The following is a 21592-nucleotide window of genomic DNA, read 5'->3' as shown; positions in this document are numbered from 1 at the left end:
AGTGTTCTACAATCCCTCAGCCAAGAAGTTAAGCCAGTTCCAGGTCTATGACAATATCGCATTGTAATTCGACAACAGATGTTGTGAAAAAGTAGATTGTCTACTTTTAGATTATCCCCCCAGAGCGTGGTGGATACCAGGACTTTGAGTAAATTTAAAGAAGAGTTGGACAAATTTTTAATTAGTAAGGGTTTGAAGGGCTATAGTGAACGGGCAGGTGAGCGGAATTGAGGCCAAAATGAGATCAGCCATGATCATATTAAATGGTGGAACAGGCTCAAGGGCTGAATTGCCTACTCCCGCTCCTAGTTTTCATGGTTATGATTAGACTCAAAACCGATTTTACCTCACACCCCCAGGTGTCAGCTGAAGCTATTGTAGTATTCTTGCCTCTGAGTCAGAGATTGTAGATTCAAGCCCCACTCGAGAAACCTGAACACAAAATCTAGATCTTCACTTCATGCAGTATGAGTGTTGCAATGATGAAGGTTCCATATTTTGCATGCAATGTTAAAATGAGGCACAGTCTGTTCTCTCAGGTGGATGCAATAGATCCCTTGGCACTATTCGAAAAAGAGTTTAGTCCTGGTCAATATCTCTTTAAAAAATTATCTGATCATTACCTCAGTGCTGTTCATGGGACCTTGCTGTGTACAATTTAGCTGCCACATATCCTACATTACAACATGATTGTGTTTCAAAAGTAGTTCATTGGGTGCAAAGTGCTTTGGCCATGCTAAGGTCATGAAAAATACTATATAAATTATAAGTATTTCTTTCTCAGGTGAAGCAGATGTACGATGTACCTTCAAATAATCCAGTTGAGATTGTAAACTTACTTAGGCACAGGACATGGATGTACGAATCCATAATTTATCCAACTCCTACAGCACATTATGATCAACCCATAGCGCCAATGTAAATTTTCCATCATATAATGGATCTATGTTAATGAATAAAACTTCTGGATCCCTATCCATGTTCTGTCATACCTTTTAAATTGACAATCTGGGAATATTTCAGTTGCTGAATCTTGTCAAATGCTGCATCCACATCATCCAAAGTGAACAGGGAGAACTCTTCAGTGTTGTGCCGCGACTTAAAGAGGAAATTAAATCAATTTACAATTTTCCACCGTCAAATTATGAGCTTAACATTTTAATCATGAAAATAAACTACAACTTACTTGCTTAGGAGTTTAATTATTTTTAAAAATTGCTAAAGACAAAAACAATCAAACATTAGGCTGGCTAATAGAGACTGCAGGTGGCAGCTCCTATCATCACAACAGGAGTGCTGTTACCACCAATATTACAAGCTCGGTGAACATCAGCAAGACTCTTGATGAACTGAATAAGATTACAAATTTCCTGCAATTGACTCACCTGATACAGATCATACATAAACATCTGCCCCATCTTGTAAACAGGAATTGTGGCATAAATTGCACAGTTTAAACCCAGCCTCCCAACAGCGTAAGGGAGAGCTCCCAGGTGTAAGGGATCCGGATGAGAAAGTAGGATCGCATCAACCAAATGAACATATCTGCAACAAAAATTGCAAAGCTTTGTAAGATGGCCACAAGCAATTATCTTCGCATCTAATTGATCATTGACCATTCGGCCCATCAAGTCTATAGCAACCCTCCAACAGAGCATCACATCCAGGTGCTAGCCCCGTAAGCCCATATATTTACCCCACTAATCCCCCTGACCTACACAAGGGACAATTTAGCCTGGCCAATCCACCTAACCTGTACATCTTTGGGCTGTGGGAGGAAATTGGAGGAACTGGAGGAAACCCACACAGACACGAGAACATGCGAACTCCATTCAGACCGTGCTACCGGAATTGAACCCGGGTCCCTGGCACTGAGGCAGTAGTCCTAACCACTGTGCCACCCTTTAATGTTCAATGATCTCTGAAAGAAACTATGTTTGAAAAATCAACTGTGGTGCCTCTCTAATCAATGAAGATTAGTCTCTCTAATCAATGCAGATCAGCTGACTCAGCTGGAATGTGAAAAATGGTCATTTGGTTCTGGTGCCAAAAGAGTTTTATTACCCCCATATTCACAAAGTTACCAGCTATATCTGATGGGGGCCTGAATAGGGCAATCAGACCCTTGAGCATCTTTCAACAATTAGATCATGGTTGATCTGAACTTCAAACTCATTTACCCACCTTTCTTCTGTATTCCCTGATAAAGTTATCTAATAAGAATATATTAATCTCAGATTCCTCTGACGAAACATCTGTAGGATCAAAGCCATTGCTACCTCTGTTTTAAACACAGACGAGTGTATGTTCTCCCATCACTACTGTGTTCACCAGACCACAATGGCACCTGGTCAGGCAACACCTCCATTTTAAAATTCTCATCCTTGTGTCCAAATCTCCCTTGAGGGTCACTTGTCCCTATCTGTGTAACCTCCTCCGGCCCGACAATCCTCCAAGAATTTTGCATTCTTCCAACTATGTTTTTTATGCATTCCCGATTTCTTTCACCTAGTCATTGTAGGCTGTGCTTTCAGCTCCCTGGCTATGAATTGCATCACAAAGAATATTTTGCTTACTTTTTCAGTGCATCAATTATATCCATGGAGAAGCTTTCATCCCAGCCACAATCAAGGAGGAAGCGGAATTCATCCACCTGCAGCATATAGCAGAGGGCAGATTCCTCCTGGACTCCAGAAATGGTGGTCAGTTTGATGATCGACGTCATCATTGGTTTTCAAATAAACAATCAGCACTGGCGAAATTGAGAAAGATGTCAATGCACAAATAGAATTTATACAGAATTTAAACAGAAATAAAAATGTCACCATCTTTGGAGATCAATGCATACAAACTGCATCAGAATACACCAAGCATATGGCACAGAAACAAACCACTCAGTCCAACTAGTTCATGCCAGCGTTAATACTCCACCCAAGCCTCCTTCCTCATTTAAATCCATCACTGTAACCCTCTATGCTCTTCTCCCTCATATATTCATCTAGCTACTCCTTAAATGCATCCAGGGCCGGTGCAACCACTAGGGAACTAGGTGGACGCCTAGGGCGACAAAGTGCAGGGGTGCACAAAGAACTGGATGAACTATTCGTGAAACCAAATAAGTAACAAGCAGGCTTCAGCAGAGGTAATGAAAAGTCTTGATCTACTGATATAAATATACAGACAAACATATAGATTTCACATTTGTGATGTTATTGTACCGGATGTTTTTTATATATCATGCTCACAGCCTTATCTGATATCATTGTTACCGATCTGTCTACGAGGAGCCCTCTACTGCTCAAGTGGTTTTAAATGAGGCTTGTTTATTTTTACTTTGGGAATCAGTTTCATGACCCGACATTGTCAGGAGGAAGAACGTCTGCAGATCAGGTGACAGGCACGCTTTCATTTTCAGTTCTGAGCTGCGGGTTTTGGTTTTAGAAGGGAGTGGACATCAGACTGAAAGCAGTGTCTCTCTCTCTCTGGTATTCTGGGAAGCTGTTCTGACTTCAAATTGTTCTGAGTGTATCAACAGAACTGCAGCATTCATCCAAAGGACTCAATTCCACTGAGCATTAGACTTTGCTGTGTTAAACCTATGAAAAGGGTTTTGTCTAAAGGAAGTTTTGGTTTTGATTGGAACATCTTAGATATATTTGTTAAGATCCAAAGATGTGCGGGTTAGGTTGATTGGCCATGCTAAAATTGCCCCTTAGTGTCCCGAGATGTGTAGGTTAGAGGGATTAGCGGGTAAATATGCAGGGATATGGGCGTAGGGCCTGGGTGGGATTGTGGTCGGTGCAGACTTGATGGGCCGAATGGCCTCCTTCTGCACTGTAGAGTTTCTACGATGATTTCTATGAAGGGCTATGCATTATTGTATTCTGTACTTCTAGATTTTTTAAAAACCTATCTTCTTGCCTGTAACCTTTAGTGACCCAAGTGAATCCACTACAAATTTCTGACATTCCTTGATTCAAATCCTACCATTTGCAGTGTATCTCCATTCCATTTTCCCTACTTCCAACTTTTTTTGCTTCAGATTTTTCTGCATTACAATGCATCTACCTACCCGTATCTATCCATCTTGCTAACCTATGACCTTGTGCAGATTTTCACTATTTGCTACGTCCTCCATTTTTGGTGTCATTCGGCATATTTAGATTTTCTCCCCCAATTTCTGCCCAGATCATTTAGAATCATAGAATCCCTTCAGTGCAGAAGAGGCCTTTCAGCCCACGAGTCTGCACTGACAACAATCCCATCCAGGCCCTATCCCCTTAACCCCATGTAGTTACCTTGACACTACAGGGCAATTTACCATGGCCAAGCCACCTAACCCATACATCTTTGGAGAATATCTTATGCAGAATGAATGTGCAAAACCCCAATAGAGATCCATATTTGTTAAGCATATTAAGCACTTTTTTAATAAAATAAAACCTCTATTGCAAGCCATAGGTTTCTCCTCAAAATTCCATATTATAAATAACAGAAAAAGGTCAAAATACCAGATTGTCTGGCAATGCAATGTTAAATTTCCTTGCCACTATGCATCCCCAAATTCCTCATGTTTATTATCCAATCTCCCTGCCGACTTCTACACTATCAATGCAGTCCCCCCCACTCCCAACTCTAACCCTGCAGCTTTTATCTTCCGATTGTCACCATTTTCATGGATTCACTTAGAAATTGGCTCATCCAATCTGTGTTAGTACTTATCCAGCAATCTTAATCCCACCTTGTTGCCATGCTGTAAGCCTCTATGACTCCATAAATCTCTGACATTTAATTAATCTATTCCCCCTCTATATGGATTACTCAATCACTGGAATCACTGGCACCTATCTTTTTTGAACTACCCCTTCACTGTTCTAACTTTTGCATCAAAATACTCTGCAATCTCCTCCGTTTGAATAAATCTGTTGCAATTATTATGTTTTTCTTTATATTTCTACTCCCTGATACCAAGCAGCATTCAAGTGAATCTGTACACACTTTCCACACAGAAGCACACAATTCTCCAATTGTGTTTGTTGCCAAGGTTGTTATACATCTCACTTGTCACAAAATCAAATATTCTGTTAGATGTTTACAGTCTTATCCAACAGAGGAGTTGCTTTTAACTGAAACCCACCCACACAAATCTTTCTAATCTTCCACATCTCAATCTTCGCCCAAATGAAATGCGCCACCCGCAAATTCCATCTGCCATTGTTTTGTAGCTCTGCCATCTTAGCAATTTCCCCTTGCAGTGTTCTTTGGTCCTCAGGTTTACTATGCCTTCTATTTCTGTACTTTGCTAATTTGGACTCCAGTCCTCCAAGGTATCCTCTGTGGCCCTTGATCTTTAACATCACATCCACTGCCTGTCCCCATTTGTACTGTCACCTCAAAAGAACTGTTTGTCAAGCACAATTTTCATTTTTGAAATCCATGCTGGGTCTGAATTATTTTTCTCTATATATAATTTTGAAAAATGGCACACTTCTGGTATTTCTTTAGTCTTTTCCCCTATCGCCTTCCCTTTCATACTTGTCCTGATCATTCCAGGCCACCTCTTGATTTCGATCTCATAAACAAGTAAACAAGACCCTTAATCCTGCAAATGAGTGACTCCTCCCAATTTGACTACTGAATATGTACATAATGCCCTTCTTCCAGAAAGATAAGTAGTTTTCTCACATTATTGTATTCCTCTTTCCAGCAGAGGCTAAGAATGGGATTTGGTGGTTGACAAACAATTACATCATCAGCAACTTTGGCTTTAAGGGTATGTGATAAATCAGGTTGATGTTCAAAGCAAAGACATCCCAAGTCCCAGGAAGGAAACTTGGAATGCCTTTTCTTCACTATTAATTTTTACAATTTGGAAAAAAATCAGAAAAAAGATGAAACCTGGTACAGAAACATCTTGCTGTAAATTATTCAAAATAATTTTATAAACTAAGGAACAACATTTACAATTAACAGCAATAATGGTTATTCAGAGAATATACTTAAATTACCTCCCAATTTAAATGTATCTATTTTCCTAAACTCTGTGAATACACCTTCCCCAAAACAACATCCCATAGGTTCTAACACTGAGTCAAATCCAGCAATTACCAAACAGGACCTGTGCCTTCTTTTGAGACTTTTCTTCTAATTTAGAATAGCGTATATGACATCTGACGCAGGCATACTACTGTTTTCTTTTCGGCAAAACAGCTTGCTTCCTTGAGAGTAAGGAGTCTCACAGTACCAGGTTAAAGCCTAACAGATTTATTTGGAATCATGAGCTTTCAGAGCGCTGCTCCTTCATCAGATGAATCATGAGCTTTCGGCGCACTGCTCCGAAAGCTCGTGATTCCAAATAAACCTGCTGAATTTTAACCTGGTGTCGTGAGACTTCTTACTGTGTCCAGTCCAGTCCAACACCAGCATCTCCACATCATGGCTTCCCTGAGACTACGAGACTGCACATCTCCACTCTGCTTAACCAAGCATCAGTTTAACCCTGTTACTAAGCTAATCCGCATCTCAAGTGCTCACTATGGCAAAATCCCTATCAGTTTCTTTTTTTAATCCAATTCTTTACTTTTTATTTCACTCCAACCTCCTAACAGCTAGGAGTTTTAAATCAGTTTGTATACCAAGTCCCATTGTACCACATAGATCAATTTGAGGGACAAATTCGAATTCTACGGTTAACAACGGTTAACAACTCTTGTGGTGAGTTATTAGGAATCCTGCCCCATACTGGTTGCTTTTTCCAAGAATATGATACAAATTTGGTCTGGGTGTTCTTGTGTTCTACTGAAAAGGTTTTCATTTTAATCATGACAAAAAGGAATAACAAACTTTTATGAATGGGTGGCACACAGTGCTTAGCACTGCTTCCTCAGTGCCAGGGAACCGGGTTCAATTCTGGCCTCGGGTGACTATGTGGAGTTTGCACATTCTCCCCGTGTCTGCGTGGGTTTCCTCCGGGTGCTCCGGTTTCCTCCCACACTCCAAAGATGTGCAAATTAGGTGGATTGGCCATGGTAAAATCGCTCTTTAGATGAATTAATAATGGTAAATGTTGTGGGGTTACAGGGACAGGGCCTGGGTAAGATACTCTGCCTGCGAGTTGGTGCAGACTGGATGGGCCAAATGGCCTTCTTCTGCACTGTAGGGATTCCATGATTATTCTGATAATCATAGAAGCAAATCACATGGCGACTGGGAGGTTTATTGTGAAGAAGACTAGAGGGGGGGTGTTGTTGTTGAACCGGTGTGTATTCATTCGAAACTTTTCGGAAAGGGGTTATTAATGAACGGCGGCAGTGAAGCGGGGTAGATCCTGGAGGGGGTGTCTAATTCCCCCACCTCCAACACCGCCTATTCCAACTTTTTAAATCCCGCTCCTAAACACAGTTTTCACTCAGACTCTGAAACATACCGAGTTCAAATAGTGGAGGCGGAGGCAGCAGCAGCAGCCCGGCGGGCCGGCCTGGTCTCTCCCTCTCTCCTCACACCACCAGCCCCTCACCGGCTCCCGCGGCCGCCATCTTTCCCTCTGCGTCACCGGGTCAGAGGTAACCGGACTCCACCATCTGTCTCCGCCCCCCTCCGGGAGAGAGTGGACCCGCCCGCCCGGCTGCTGAAGGAGAGCCTGAGGCACAGGCCGTGAGAGACAGGTCAGTGCTTACTGTGGGCCAGGGCTTAGGCCCTTGCTGCTCTGGGCCCTTCTCGGCTAAGTGAGGCCCGCCCGGGCTCTGAACCTCCCTGCTCCAGGTTTAAGCCAGGATCCGGTGTCCTTGTCACACCTTCCCCGGCCTAACCAGACCCAGCGAAGGTCAGTGCCTTGGAGACACCTTTCCCAAAGCGCACCAGGGCCACCTTGGATGATTTTTGATTTGATTTATTATTGTCACATGTACTAATATACAGTGAAAAGTATTGCAGACAAAGCATACCAAAGGATATGCAGGTTAGGTTGATTGGCTATGCTAAATTGCCCTTGGTGTCAGGAGGATTAGCAGGGTAAATACGTGGGGTTACAGGGATAGGACCTGGACGGGATTGTTGTTGGTGCAGACTCAATGGGCCGAATGGTCTCCTTCTGCATTGTAGGGATTCTATGATACCGTTTATAGAGTGCACGGTGGCACACTGTTTAGTACTGCTGCCTCACAGCTCCAGGGACCTGGGTTCAATTCCCGGCCTGAGTCTCTGTCTGTGCGAAGTTGCACGTTCTCCCCGTATCTGCATGGATTTCCTCCGGTTTCCTCCCACAGTCCGAAAGACATGCTGGTTAGGAATCCCTACAGCATTGGACATGCTTAGTTCTCTCTGTGTACCCAAACAGGTGCCAGAGTGTGGCAACTAGGGGATTTTCACTAACTTCATTGCAGTATTAATGTAAGCATACTTCTGACACTAATACATAAACTAAAAAAAGTAGGGAAAGGAGAGGGTGCAGAATATAGTGTTGCCGTTATAGATAGGGTGTACAGAAAGATCAACTTAATGGTTAATGATGAACAGAGAATTTTAAAATGTGCAGTCAACGCATAAATGAAGAACATAGAGGAGGTTATGAAGGTTATGCTGAACTCTGCTAATTAGACCTTAGTTGGAATATTGTGTACAGTTCTGGGCACCACACTGTGGGAAGGATGTGAATGCATTGGAGAGAGGGTAGAAGAGGTTCACAAGAATGGTTCCATGGATGAAAATCTTCAGTTCTGAGGATAGATTGGAGAGGTTGTTCTCCTTGGAGAGAAGGATGCTAAGAGGAGATTTGATAAAGATGTTCAAAATCATGAGGTGGCTGCACAGCGTAGATCTTGAGAAACTGTTCCTGCTCGTAAAAGGTTCAAGAACAAGAGGACACAGATTTAAAGTGATTTTCAAAAGAATCAAATGTGATGTGAGAAAAAGCGCAACCAGTGGTTTGGGCCTGGAATGCACTGCCTGGAAGTGTGGTGGAAGCAGGTTCAATTAAGGCATTCAAGACGGCATTAGATTGTTTCTATTCAAGTATCATGTGCAGGGTATGGGTAAAAAGCAGGGAGTGGCACCAAGCCATAATGCTCATTTGGAGAGTTGGTGCAGACTCCTTTTGTGAGGTAACAATTCTGTGATATGAGGAGGAATATGAGTGATAGCACACAAGCTCAAGGATTAGGCAGATAAATATTGGATGAGTTTAATGTGGAGAAATGGGAACTGATATATTTCAAGAGGAACATTAGAGGAAATATACAACAAATCATTAATATTTGGACGTAGAAGACCAAAAAGGGGGTGCCTCCTATCAGTCTTTAAAAATTATTGGACCAAATTGGTACTGCTGTTCTTCAATAAAAATAATGGGATCCTTTGATAGCCTCAACTGTCTACATCTCTCCACTATGAAGTATATCCCTTAACCAGTGATTTCTGTGTAAAGGTGATAATGGATAGGAATTAAAATTCTGCCCCCTTTGCAAACACATCAACCTAATAATCAATGTTTATCTCTGTGTGTGATAGGCCTTTTCCATTATTGTTGAATTTTGAATGTTGGCACAGTTTCTGCCTCAACTGCTAACCTTGAAAATAAATTCCACATTTTAGTAATTTTTGTGAAGAAATGTCCCGTGCCCTCTTATTGTCTAGCCAATATTTATTATTCACCCAACATCAGTGAAAATAAGATTACCTGACCAATATCTCAGTGCATTACTTGGGCCCTTGATTATTACTAATTGGTTGCTTTAATGCCAAGAATGCAACAGTGACTATATTTAAGGACTTCATTAGCTGTAAAATGCTTTGTGGTCTTCTCAGATTATGAAAGGATCCATATAAATGCAAGTTCTTTACTTAAATATATTCTCTTTAATCTTACAGTATGTCTCCCTGTGCTCAATCCCTTAAAACTATTGAAATAATCTGTATCTCATTTCTTGTAAAAAGACCTGGTATGGTGGACCATATGGCCTTTTTTTATATTCATACTTATGAGACCAGAAGCTCACAGCACAATGAAGGAAAAGCGAACAAAGGAGAAACAAATATTTCAATGAGACTACTGCAAAACTACCTGAAATTATTTTCTCATTTCAGATTCTTTAATTACCTTAGGCTTGAGGATCTTATGGATTCTGTATTTCAGTTATTCTATTGTATCCCTAGTAGTGAATTTGAGCTGTAATTGAATGGCCTTTTAGCTTTGACTTCTGTTCAAGAGTTTTACTTTTAAATGGTGGCATTTAATTCCTGTTTTAATTTTGAAAATCAGCTTTTTACATTGGAGCATATTTATTGGAACAAGCTAAATATTTAGCGCAATGGCTAAGCTATCACAATGCTAATATTTTACTGTTGAAGTTACTTAACTCGTAATTCATTTTCTGTTATTTTATACTATATTGGCCATCTAATGTGTGATTAGTTGCGCAGATAATACAAGTGCAAACGAATATGCGTTAATTATGCAATTGTAATATTGCCAGCAACATCAGCCTATCCAGTTGAAATATATAACTGCCAAACCACACCAAGTAGCCAAAGTTCCTAAAGATTAATGTTTGAGTTTACAATGTGGCAAGAGGTGTGTAGTACCCATTAAAAATCTTCAGATGAGAAAACCAAGAAGTTCTTCTAAAATTCCTTTTGTAACTGGTCCCCACCAAAGGACAGCTTAAGAATCATAGAATCCTAAAGTGCAGGAGGCCATTCGGCCCATTGAGTCTGCACCAACCACAATCCCACCCAGGCCCCATTCCCATAGCCCCATGCATTTCCCCTAGCCACTCACTCTGACACTAAGGGGCAACGTAGCATGGCCAATCCACCTAACCTGAACATCTTTGGACTGTGGGATGAAACTGGAGTACCCGGAGGGAATGCATGCAGACATGGGGAGAATGTGCAAACTCCACACAAACTCCCAGCTTGAGTGACCCAAGCTGGGAATCGAACCTGTCGTGAGGCAGCAGTGCTAACCATTCTGCCACCGTGCTGCCCCTATAATTAGCCATTCATCTCACTGGTATAGGTGAATTATTTCTAAAGGGAAAATGATTTCCACAGTTGCCCACCAAAGTCACTGCCTTTCGAGGTCATCAATTTGTGTTTGACACTTTTGAGATATTTTTGACAGAAATTATAGTGATGTGAAATTATAGTAATAATGAGTTACAAACTGCAAAACAGTAAAGAAATAATCCAGTTCTAGTGATGTGATTTACTTAAATGCATTGTTTTAATTCAGATTGCCATCTTTGTTCAGTCATTTTCTGCATTAATTGTGAATGAAGTGAAAGGGTACCACCTTCATGCAGGTTCTTGTAACTAACAAACCAATGCACAGCGAGGACTCTTTTCACATCTCTTTACTTGGAGTAAAAAATCATAGATATAATTTTGAAACCAAATTTTCAAAACCTTCAAATGGCCAAAGTAATGAGTAACTATGCCTATATAGATAGGAATACAGCACCTTTTCATTGGGAATTTGTGCATTAAACAGCTTTTTTTGTTTGTTTTTTCTTTCTCCCTCTCAGCACAATGAATCTGGTTGGCATTGTACGCGATCATTGGCCCAATATCCTTGTCCCTCTGGGTTTTGTACTGGGATATTATCTTGATAAAAGAAATGATAGCAAACTTACTGCATTCAGAAACAAAAGTTTATTGTATAAACGGTGAGTATGAGATTTCCATATTGCCTTTTTTACAGACTAATTTGTGTGGCTGCAAAAGCCTGATAATTTATTATTTTAATGCACAACTGCATCAATGAATATCATTCATAGAAACCCTACAGTGCAGAAGGAGGCCATTTGGCCCATCGAGTCTGCACCGACCACAATCCCACCCAAGCCCTACCCCCATAATCCCACATATTTACCCGCTAATCCCTCTAACCTACGCATCTCAGGACTCGAAGGGGCAATTTTTATCATGGCCAATCAACCTAACCCGCACATCTTTGGACTGTGGGAGGAAACCGGAGCACACGGAGGAAACCCACACAGACACGAGGAGAATGTGCAAACTCCACACAGACAGTGACCCAAGCCGGGAATCGAACCCAGGTCCCTGGAGCTTTATTAATTAATTTATTCATTGAATGATTGAAAAGTTCAACAAAATAAGTAAAGTACACTTCATTACTCTAAACATGGAAATTTTTTCAGCACCGCGTTATTTATCTACACTCTCATTGTTTATGGTTGGCTTAACATGCTCTTGCATATAATAATGTGCGCTTGAAGGAAAGATGGGCCAATTGTTTAGACTTTAAGTAAAGTATTTTGTCCAATTCTGGGCACTAAGCTTGACAAAGACTCTTTAGGAAGATATTGGAGAGGGGGTACAGAGAAAATGTACCTGAATGGTTCCATGGATAAGAATATTTAGTGATATGAAAAAGAATGGAGAAACTGAGATTGATCTTCTTGAAGCAAGCAAGGCTATAGGGATGGTCAATACTAGAAGACACAAATTTAAGATAATTGGTGAAAAGGACAGGAGGGTAATAAGAATTTTTTTTTAACGGTCATGATCTGGAATGCATTGCCTGAAAGGATGGTGGAAACAGATTTAATAGTAGCTTTCAAAGGGCATATATACTTAAAAATGGAAGAAATGTAGGACAGTGGAGAAAGAACAAAGGAGAGGGGTTAGAAAGTGAATTGTGTGATACTAAAATGTAATATTATTTAGCTGGTCAAACTGTTTTATATTTTAATTAATTACCTCATCTGTTTAGAGAATTGAAACCAGGTGAAGAAGCGACATGGAAGTGAAGAGCTGAAAGCCATGCTGAGAAAACAAGGAATTGTTTTTGCACTTCAAAAAAAAGTCCAATGTCAGTTTTAGTTTTGATTTTGAGTTTTCAATGAGGGATCCAGTGAAAGTTTATTTAAATAATGCCATTTTGTTCTATTAAATGTTGATCCATCACAAAATCTGCTTATCTTCATGCAACAAATAATTGGTTTAAAGTCCTAAAATTTGCCAAGAGTTCCCTCTTTGTATCATTGGAACACACAATTTAAAAGGCATGGCAAATAGTTCATTGTATTTGCATTAACTTGGATGTACACAAATTGTATGTCAGACTTAATAAACCTTACATTGTATTTAACTTTGAATCTTTGCTTTCAACTTTTAAATTTAAATATGTAACATGTTAAATGAGTAATGGTAGTACATGGATTTATACAAAAACGCTTCATAGAATTGTAGTAGTGTACACTGAACCTTGATACAGAAATGGCTAAACACAAATAGGCCTCCTTAAGAAATCCAGTTAGAAACAATGCAGTTGAGTTGGAAATTATAAATAGTCAGATGCAATTAGCCAGTTACCTAACTCTTTCAAGACATGTGCATCCCACTTGGTGCTGAGATGTGCCTTTCTAATATTCTATTGCTGTGTCTGACAGTGTCTTCATCACCAATAAAGTGGAATAAACTTAAGTAGGGCATACTCTGGGTTCCTGGCTTGTAAATACTAGCTGTATCTGGGATGGGTGGGAGGCAGGTTTGCAACATTGTAACTTTGTTTCACCTGCGACAGTGGCCTGAGGGTGAAGGCAGAAGTCCTGGCAAGTGTTGCTGTCCTGCAAATCAACAGAATCAGGCACTTGGACTTGCCTTCAACTTGTATCAGCTAAATGGATGCTCTGATGGCAGCTGCCAAAACCTAGAAGTCTCATTCATCAGAAGTAGGAAACTGATTCAAGATATCTTCTAATCCATCTAATTCCGCCCCCCCCCCCCCCCCCGCTTCCACTATTCCAGACCAGCCTTTTCCCACTCTAATTATCTTGCCACTGTGCCCCTATAGCCTCCACTCCATTGTTCATGCATAAAGCCTCCCCTTGACAGTATCAGTATTATCTGATTCCATCACTCCATTTGACAGCTGTATACAAAGTCCTCCTAAGTGATTTGCCTATCTAATAGCTATAATATTTATGCCCCCTTTTGAAAAGATGAGGTCCCAGCAGATCCCTTAATTGGGAAGATGCGGGGTGGGAGGAGCAGCAGTTGGGAGTGATCAGATGGTTGACAGTGATGGAATGGAGGGGGGTAGAAATGGAAAATAAATGGAGGGGCAAGATAAGAAATGGGGTAGAATTATAGCCACATTCTAACAATGAGACATTACTATTATCTCTACTCATGTCTCCTATTTGCTAATCTATAATGCCTGAGCTGTGAGTATGTCCAGCATATTCTTTTTGCAGATTTGCAAGCAACGTCTGCAGACTTTTGCTTTGGGGTCAAAATCTGGGAATTCTCTTCCTATAACAGCATTGTGGGTGCATTTGCACCACAGGAACTAGCAATTCAAGAAGGCAACCCACCGGTCATGATCTCATTGAATGGCGAAGCACACTCGATGGGCTGCATAGCCTATTTCTGCTCCTGAATGTGGCTATACTTCTACCCCATCTCTTCTCATCTTATCCCTCCAATTCTCTTATCTTCCTATTTCTACCCCTTCCTTCATCACTCTCAGCCATCTGATTTCTCCCAACCACCACCTCTTATGGTCACCACCACCTTCTCAAGGGGCAATTAGAGTGGGCAATAAATGTTGGAATACCAGCATTCCGTGAATGAAAGAAAAATCCGTGCTTGCAAGTGGAGGATTTGTGAACATTCCTGCCTGGGCAAAAGAACTGGGGGAGTTGGGGGGTGGAAAGAATAGTCAATGTACAATTGGCATTGTGGTGACAATGTTAACAGGATTGAGGAAATTCCAGAGCCCCACAAATAGGGTGGCACAGTTGCAAAGTGGTTAGCACTGCTGCCTCACAACACCAGTGACACGGATTCGATTCCCAGCTTGGGCCAGTCCTGTGTATGCTGAGTCTGTACGTTCTCTCCCAGTGTTTGTGTAGGTTTCCTCTGGGTGCCTGAGCAGTGTCTACCTCCTGTGGTGGGGTGGGGCACCAAGCAGGATATTACTGTGGGGGCCACAAGCTCAGGAACCCGCCCGCCATCCTGAATAGGATCCGCAGACACGGAGGTGGCTAATTAGCAAAGACCAAGGCACCCATTTCTGTGTGGGTTTCCTCCGGGTGCGCTGGTGTCCGTCCTCCCACCATCTGAAAGATGTGCTGGGTTAGGTGCAATTGGGTGGGCTATGCTAAATTCTCCCCCTCAGTGTACCCGAACAGGGGCCGGAGTGTGGCCACGAGGGGATTTTCACAGTAACATTTTTATTAATGACTTAGAGGAGGGGGCTGAAGGGTATATCAGTAAATTTGCTGTTGACACCAAGATTAGTGGATGAGGTGGAGGGCTGTTGTAGGCTGCAAAGAGACATAGATAGGATGCAAAGCTGGGCTGAAAAATGGCAAATGGAGTTTAACCCTGATAAATGTGAGGTGATTCATTTTGGTAGGACTAATTTAAATGTGGATTACAGGGTCAAGGTAGGGTTCTGAAGGCTGTGGAGGAACAGAGAGATCTTGGGGTCCATAACCACAGATCTCTAAAGGTTGCCACTCAAGTGGATAGAGCTGTGAAGAAGGCCTATAGTGTGTTAGCTTTTATTAACAGGGGGTTGGAGTTTAAGAGCCGTGGGGTTATGCTGCAACTGTACAGGACCTTGGTGAGACCACATTTGGAATATTGTGTGCAGTTCTGGTCACCTCACTATAAGAAGGATGTGGAAGCGCTGGAAAGAGTGCAGAGGAGATTTACCAGGATGCTGTCTGGTTTGGAGGGTAGGTCTTATGAGGAAAGGTTGAGGGAGCTAGGGCTGTTCTCTCTGGAGCGGAGGAGGCTGAGGGGAGACTTAATAGACGTTTATAAAATGATGAAGGGGATAGATAGAGTGAACGTTCAAAGACTATTTCCTCGGGTGGATGGAGCTATTACAAGGGGGCATAACTATAGGGTTCATGGTGGGAGATATAGGAAGGATATCAGAGGTAGGTTCTTTACGCAGAGAGTGGTTGGGGTGTGGAATGGACTGCCTGCAGTGATAGTGGAGTCAGACACTTTAGGAACATTTAAGTGGTTATTGGATAGGCACATGGAGCACACCAGGATGATAGGGAGTGGGATAGCTTGATCTTGGTTTCAGATAAAGCTCAGCACAACATCGTGGGCCGAAGGACCTGTTCTGTGCTGTACTATGTTCTAACTTCATTGCAGTGTTAATGTAAGCCTACTTGTGACACATACATAAACGTTAACGGTAAATAAGTCTCCACACAGAGAGGGGCAGCCCTCCCGCTCTGACGGCACTCGGTGTCCCTCAGGGAGCAACCGCCCGCTGCTCCGACTGTTTACGTCGCCGGCACGGCGCCCGCATGCGTGTAGCGTCCCGGCCGGTGATTGGTTCGCGGCTTTGACCCCCGGCGGCGGTGGGGGTCACGGCGCACAGGATGATGGTCCAGTATCCATCATGGAGGCGATATTTCACGAGAAAGTAGGTGGAAGCGGCGACTGCGGTTTAAAATGGCCGTGGCGGCGGGAGAGAGGCCCCGTGCCGACTGATGTCGAGTTGCTTCAAACCTTCCTTTCCCCTTTCCTTCACCTTCCGGGGCGGGGTACTTCACACACAGCCCGTTGGCCGCCAGCGCCACAGGGTTCGCAGCCCTGGCAGCTGCATTTCCTCTCCCCCACCACCCCGCCCATAGCTCAGCTCCGGCACAATAATCACATTGAATTCAGTTTGCCCACGGGGGTATGTCGCAGCTCTGGCGGTCGAGGTGCGATTAATGTCCCCCGCCCCCACATCTGAAGAGAAAGCTGCAGACGTCCCCCGTCCCCCCCCCCCCCCCCAAACATTCTACCAGACAGCAGAGGAGTGCTCAAAGTTAGCCGGTGATGTTCGTAAATCCTCCCGAATTGATCTTTTCAGTTCGTCGAAGGGTTGAGTAAATCAGGGTTAAAACAGTCTCTGACTTCCCCTTTCTGGTCCAACACACCTAGGATTTTTCTGGAGCATGCCGCTTTTGTCCAGTGCAGCTTTAATTACTGCATTTTGTGTGACTCGCAAACGCGACGTACGGGACACCATTTGAGCGTGGAAAAGTTGGACGTTTAGCCGGAAAAGTGCTACTGTGCCATATCGAAGCACAATTGTCTTGTTGTGATTGTACTATAATACTTGGTAAATTTGCTGCTATTAGGAAAGTGTTACTTCATGAAGTTGATTATTGATGTACTAAAGTGTGGAAGTTCAGTTGTCTTTTTGATAGACTTTCGAATAGTTAGGATTGATGCTCGTTACAGTAAAGTACTGTGTGATTACAGTGACAAACTTGCATGTATAGTTTCCCATACAGATGTGGACATTGGAATTTTAATCAAAATGCAAAAATAAGATAATGTAAAATGGAGGATGAATTACAACTACTCTATATAACTATTTCATTTGGAGATAACACTTTGACTTGATTCCATGTAAAATGTCATAGTTACTAGTTTATAGTGGTTGTTGCTTTTTGTTAAGAAAGATATAAAGGCAAATTATTATCCAAACGGAGAGAAACCTCCGAGTGCTTCAGTGCAGAGGGATCTGGGTGTCCTCATGTATGAATTGCAGAAAGAATGGAATACAAAAGTAGTGAAGTGTAGCTGCTACTGTACAAAGCATTAGTGAGATGCACTTGGAATATTGTGTACAGTTTTGGTCCCCTTACTTGAGGAGAGATGTAGTTGCATTGGAGGTGGTTCAGAGGAGGTTCATTAGATTGATTCCAGAGATGAGGGGTTTGTTTTGTGAAGAGAGATTGAGCAGTTTAGACCTACACTCCCTGGAGTTTGGAAGAATGAGAGGAGATCTGATTGAGGTGTACAAGATCATAAGGGGGATTGTTAAAATAGATGTGGCGAGGATGTTTGCGTTTGTAAGTGAATCTAGAATAAGAGGCCATAGTTTTAGGATAAAGGATGGCAGATTTAAAGCAAGAGATGAGGAGAAATTACTTCTCTCAAAGGGTGGTGAGTCTGTGGAATTCATTACCCCAGAGGGTGGTGGATGCTGAGACATTGAGTAAATTTAAGGAAGAGAACATAGAACAGTACAGCACAGAACAGGCCCTTCGGCCCACGATGTTGTGCCGACCTTCATCTGAAACCAAGATCAAGCTATCCCACTCCCTACCATCCTGGTGTGCTCCATGTGCCTATCCAATAACCGCTTAAGAGGTGGACAGATTTTTAATTAGTTAGGGTTTGAAGGGTTATGGTGAACAAACAGGACATTGGAGCTGAAGCTGAATTAGATCAGCCATGATCATACTAAGTGGAGGAACACACTCAAGGTGCTAAATTGCCTACTATTCCTAGTTATGATTTTTTTGAAACATCTAAATCTGCCATTATATCTGGTAATTAAGGCTTGTGTAAGTCTTTGACTCTTGTGCACAACAATACAGTAGATAAACTGGTTAAGTTTGTGGGCAAATCCCCTACAAATGCACATCATTACTCATGTTAGTGTTTATACAGTAAGTTCTGTTTTATCCATTTCTATATCAGTGCTTAAGCAATAGCAAGAGTAGGCCTTCAGCTCCTCGAGCCTGCTCTGCCACTCGAGATGATCATGGCTGATCTGATTGTCGCCTTAACTCCACTTTCCTGCTTTTCCCTCATAACCCTTGACTCTTGTGGATCAGAAGTCTGTTTAACTCTGCCTTGAATATAATCAAAGACTCTCCCTCCACTACTGTGAGAATTCCAAAGACTCTCAACACTCAAGAGAAAAAAATTCTCCTTGTCTCAGTTTTAAATGAGAGACCCCTTATTTTTAAACTGCCCCTAATTCTAGATTTCCTCCAGGAAATCTCAACATCCAGCCTGTCAAACCCACTCCTAATTTAGATGTTTCAATAAGGTCACCTTTACTTCTGGACTCCAATGAGTATAGGCACAACCTTTCCTGATTTTTTTTAAAAAGCCCCTTCATCCCAGGAATCAACCTAGCTAATCTTCAGTGAACTTTCTCTGAACTGCTTGCAATTAAGTAAGGAAACCAAAATTGTACTCTAGGTGTGGTCTCTCCAGTGCAATGTACAGCTTGTAGCAACACTTTTCTACTTTTATACTCCATCTCCCTTGTAATAAAAGCCAACACTAATAGTCTTTCTAATTACTTGTTGTACTGGCATGCTAACATTTCATGATTTATGTACAAGGACACCCAGATCCATCTGTACTGCAGCATTTTGAAGTTTCTCCATTTAAATAATCTGTTTTTCTATTCTTCCTGCCAAGTGGATAACCCCACATTCTCCCCAACTCTATTTTCTGTTAGCTAATTCTCTGTCCATGTTAGTACATCAACCCAACACCATAAACTCCTATTTTATGCAGCAACTTTTTATGAGGCAACTTATCAAATGTTTTTTGGAAATTCAGATGCACTACGCCTACTGGTTGACTTTATCCACCTTGTCAACATACTCAAAGAATTCTAATAAATTTGTCTAACACAATTCTTTCTCAAAACCATGTTGACTCTGCCTGGTTGTATTATGATTTTCTAATTGTCCTGCCACTACCTTCTTAATAATGGATTTTAGCTTTTTGTCAATAACAGGTGTTGGGCAAACTGACATGTAGTTTTCTGCTCCCTACTTTAATTGGAAGTGTTACATTTGCGGTTTTCTGATCTGCTCGGCCTTTTCCAGAGTCATGAAAATTTTGAAAGATTAACACACCTGGGTTTCTAATTTTGTAAATTACATTTTGATTTGTGTCTATACAATATGTTTGATGTGGGTTTTAACTTTGTCCGACAAGTTATGCAACTCTTACTGTACGTCAAGAAATTGTTTCAAAATACAGGTTGTTTAAAAAAAAAAAGAGGCTTTTAAAATAATTGCTATGCTTTTTTGGCCACTTCTTTTTGATTGAGCACTGAAATTCCACTAAATGAACAAACCTTTCCTTTCGAGGTTACCTGTTTTCGGTGACAGAAGGATCAATAACCAGGGGGCACAGATTTAACATAAATGGCAAAAGATCCAGAGGAGAGGTGAAGAGACTATTTTATGAAGCAGTTTGTAAAAATTTAGAGTGCATTGCGTAGAAGGGAAGCAAATTTAATAACTTTCAAAAGTGAATTTTGTATATATTTCAGGAAATCACATCATTGTGATGTGAAGTAGGCTTCACAGAATCTTTACAATGCAGAAAGAAGCCATTTGGCCCATTGAGTTTGCACTGACTCTCTGAAAGAGTATTCTACCTAGTCCCCCTCTCATGCCTTATTCCTGTAACTTTGCACATTCTTTCTTACCACATTACAATCCAATTCTCTTGAATACCTCAATTGAACCTGCCTACACCACCGTCCAGAAGTTCTTTCCACACTCAAACCACCCTCTGTTTCCTCCCATCACTTTTACTCCTTGGCCATTATTTTGAATGTGTCCTCTTGTTCTTGATACTCTCTTGAGTGGAAACAGTTTCTCACTATTCACCCTATCCATACCCCTCAGGACCTTGAATACCTCTATTAAGTCTCCTCTCAGTCTTTTCTCCAAGGGAAACAGTCCCAACCTTTCCAATCCCCATAGGCGACAGTTCTTTATCCCTGGAATCATGCTTGTGAATCTCCTTTACCAACTCATTCCAATGTCTTCACATCCTTCCTCAAGTATGGCACCCAGAACTGGACACAGTTCTCCAGGTGAGGCATAACAAGTGCCTTATACAAGTTCAACGTGATCTCCTTACTCTTGTACCCAATGTCCCTATTAATAAAGCCTAAGATACTATATGCTTTATTAACTGCTCTTTCAATAAGCCTTGCTATCTTCAATGTCTTCTGTACATACGTACATATATACCTAGATGTGTCTCTTCCACTTCCTTTAGTTTCTTCCTTTATTTTGTACTGTTGATATTCTTCCTGCCAAAATTAAGCACCTTACACTTCTCTGCATTGAACTTCATTACCACGTGTCTGCCCAATCCACCAACATGTCTATATCTTTTTGAAGTTCAAGATTATCCTCAACACTGTTGGCAATGTTTGCAATCTTTGTATCATCAAGTTTTGAAATCATGCCCTGAACACCACAATCTAGGTCACTAATATAAATCAGGAAGAGCAAGGGTCCCAACACTCATCCCTAGGGAACTCCACTACAAACCTCCCTCCAATCCAAAAAAACAACCATTTATCATTATTTCCTGTTTTCTGTCACTCGGTCAATTTCATATCAAGTGCCGACTTTCCCTTTTATTCCATGAGCTAGAATTTTGCTTCCAAGTCTGTGGCATGGCATTGTATCAAATGCCTTTTGAAAATCCATGTACACCGCATCAACAGCATTGCCCTTATCAACTTTTTCTGTTTCCTCCTCAAAAACACTCCAGCAAATTAGTGAATTCCGTTAATGAATCCGTGCTGGCTTTCCTTAATTATCCTGCATTCCAGATCTTTACCCATCACTTCATGAAAAAGTTGCTTTGTCGATTCTTTTGCTAATTATCCTAAATCTGTGCCATCTCATTCTCGATCCTTATGCCAGTGGCAATAGTTTCTCCCTATCTGCTTTGTCCTCATGGTTTTGAACATCTCTATCAAATCTCCTCAATCTCCTTTCCACGGAAAACAGTCCTAATTTCTCCAATCTATCAT

General features: G+C 41.6%; 3 protein-coding genes across 7 annotated transcripts in view; 2 read left to right on the top strand and 1 right to left on the bottom strand.

The window, feature by feature from the left end:
* Positions 1 to 7558, bottom strand: part of cpsf2 (cleavage and polyadenylation specific factor 2) — a 33138-nt gene extending 25580 nt beyond the window's left edge. The window contains exons 1-4 of the mRNA XM_078234244.1: positions 7427 to 7558; positions 2577 to 2752; positions 1386 to 1545; positions 993 to 1098 (exon numbers count right to left, since the gene is read on the bottom strand). Coding sequence (XP_078090370.1) covers positions 993 to 1098; positions 1386 to 1545; positions 2577 to 2728 — 418 coding nt within the window. The 5' untranslated portion in view covers positions 2729 to 2752; positions 7427 to 7558. The remainder of the gene's footprint in view (positions 1 to 992; positions 1099 to 1385; positions 1546 to 2576; positions 2753 to 7426) is intronic.
* A 14-nt stretch (positions 7559 to 7572) lies between these two features.
* ndufb1 (NADH:ubiquinone oxidoreductase subunit B1) lies at positions 7573 to 13111 on the top strand. Of its 2 annotated transcripts, none has more exons than XM_078234245.1 (3): positions 7573 to 7664; positions 11523 to 11663; positions 12734 to 13111. In XM_078234245.1, exons 2-3 carry the CDS (start codon positions 11527 to 11529, stop codon positions 12768 to 12770), a joined length of 174 nt encoding a protein of 57 aa, XP_078090371.1. In that variant the 5' UTR covers positions 7573 to 7664; positions 11523 to 11526; the 3' UTR covers positions 12771 to 13111. The 2 variants fall into 2 exon arrangements, with proteins under 2 accessions (XP_078090371.1, XP_078090372.1); XM_078234246.1 differs by lacking the exon at positions 7573 to 7664 and adding an exon at positions 7686 to 7822.
* A 3254-nt stretch (positions 13112 to 16365) lies between these two features.
* Positions 16366 to 21592, top strand: part of atxn3 (ataxin 3) — a 38679-nt gene continuing 33452 nt past the window's right edge. For 2 of the 4 annotated variants that reach the window (XM_078234260.1, XM_078234259.1), the window contains exon 1: positions 16372 to 16420. In XM_078234260.1, the coding sequence (XP_078090386.1) occupies positions 16397 to 16420 (24 nt within the window). In that variant the 5' untranslated portion in view covers positions 16372 to 16396. Of the gene's footprint in view, positions 16421 to 18185; positions 18264 to 21592 lie in introns of those variants that run through there. The other 2 variants (XM_078234261.1, XM_078234262.1) reach the window with 2 other exon arrangements.

This window comes from Mustelus asterias, chromosome 18 (assembly GCF_964213995.1).
Source record: "Mustelus asterias chromosome 18, sMusAst1.hap1.1, whole genome shotgun sequence".
In the NCBI taxonomy this organism is placed as follows: Eukaryota; Metazoa; Chordata; class Chondrichthyes; order Carcharhiniformes; family Triakidae; genus Mustelus; species Mustelus asterias.
The sequence above is the reverse complement of the archived record's forward strand: the minus strand, read 5'-3'. Positions and strand labels throughout refer to the sequence as shown.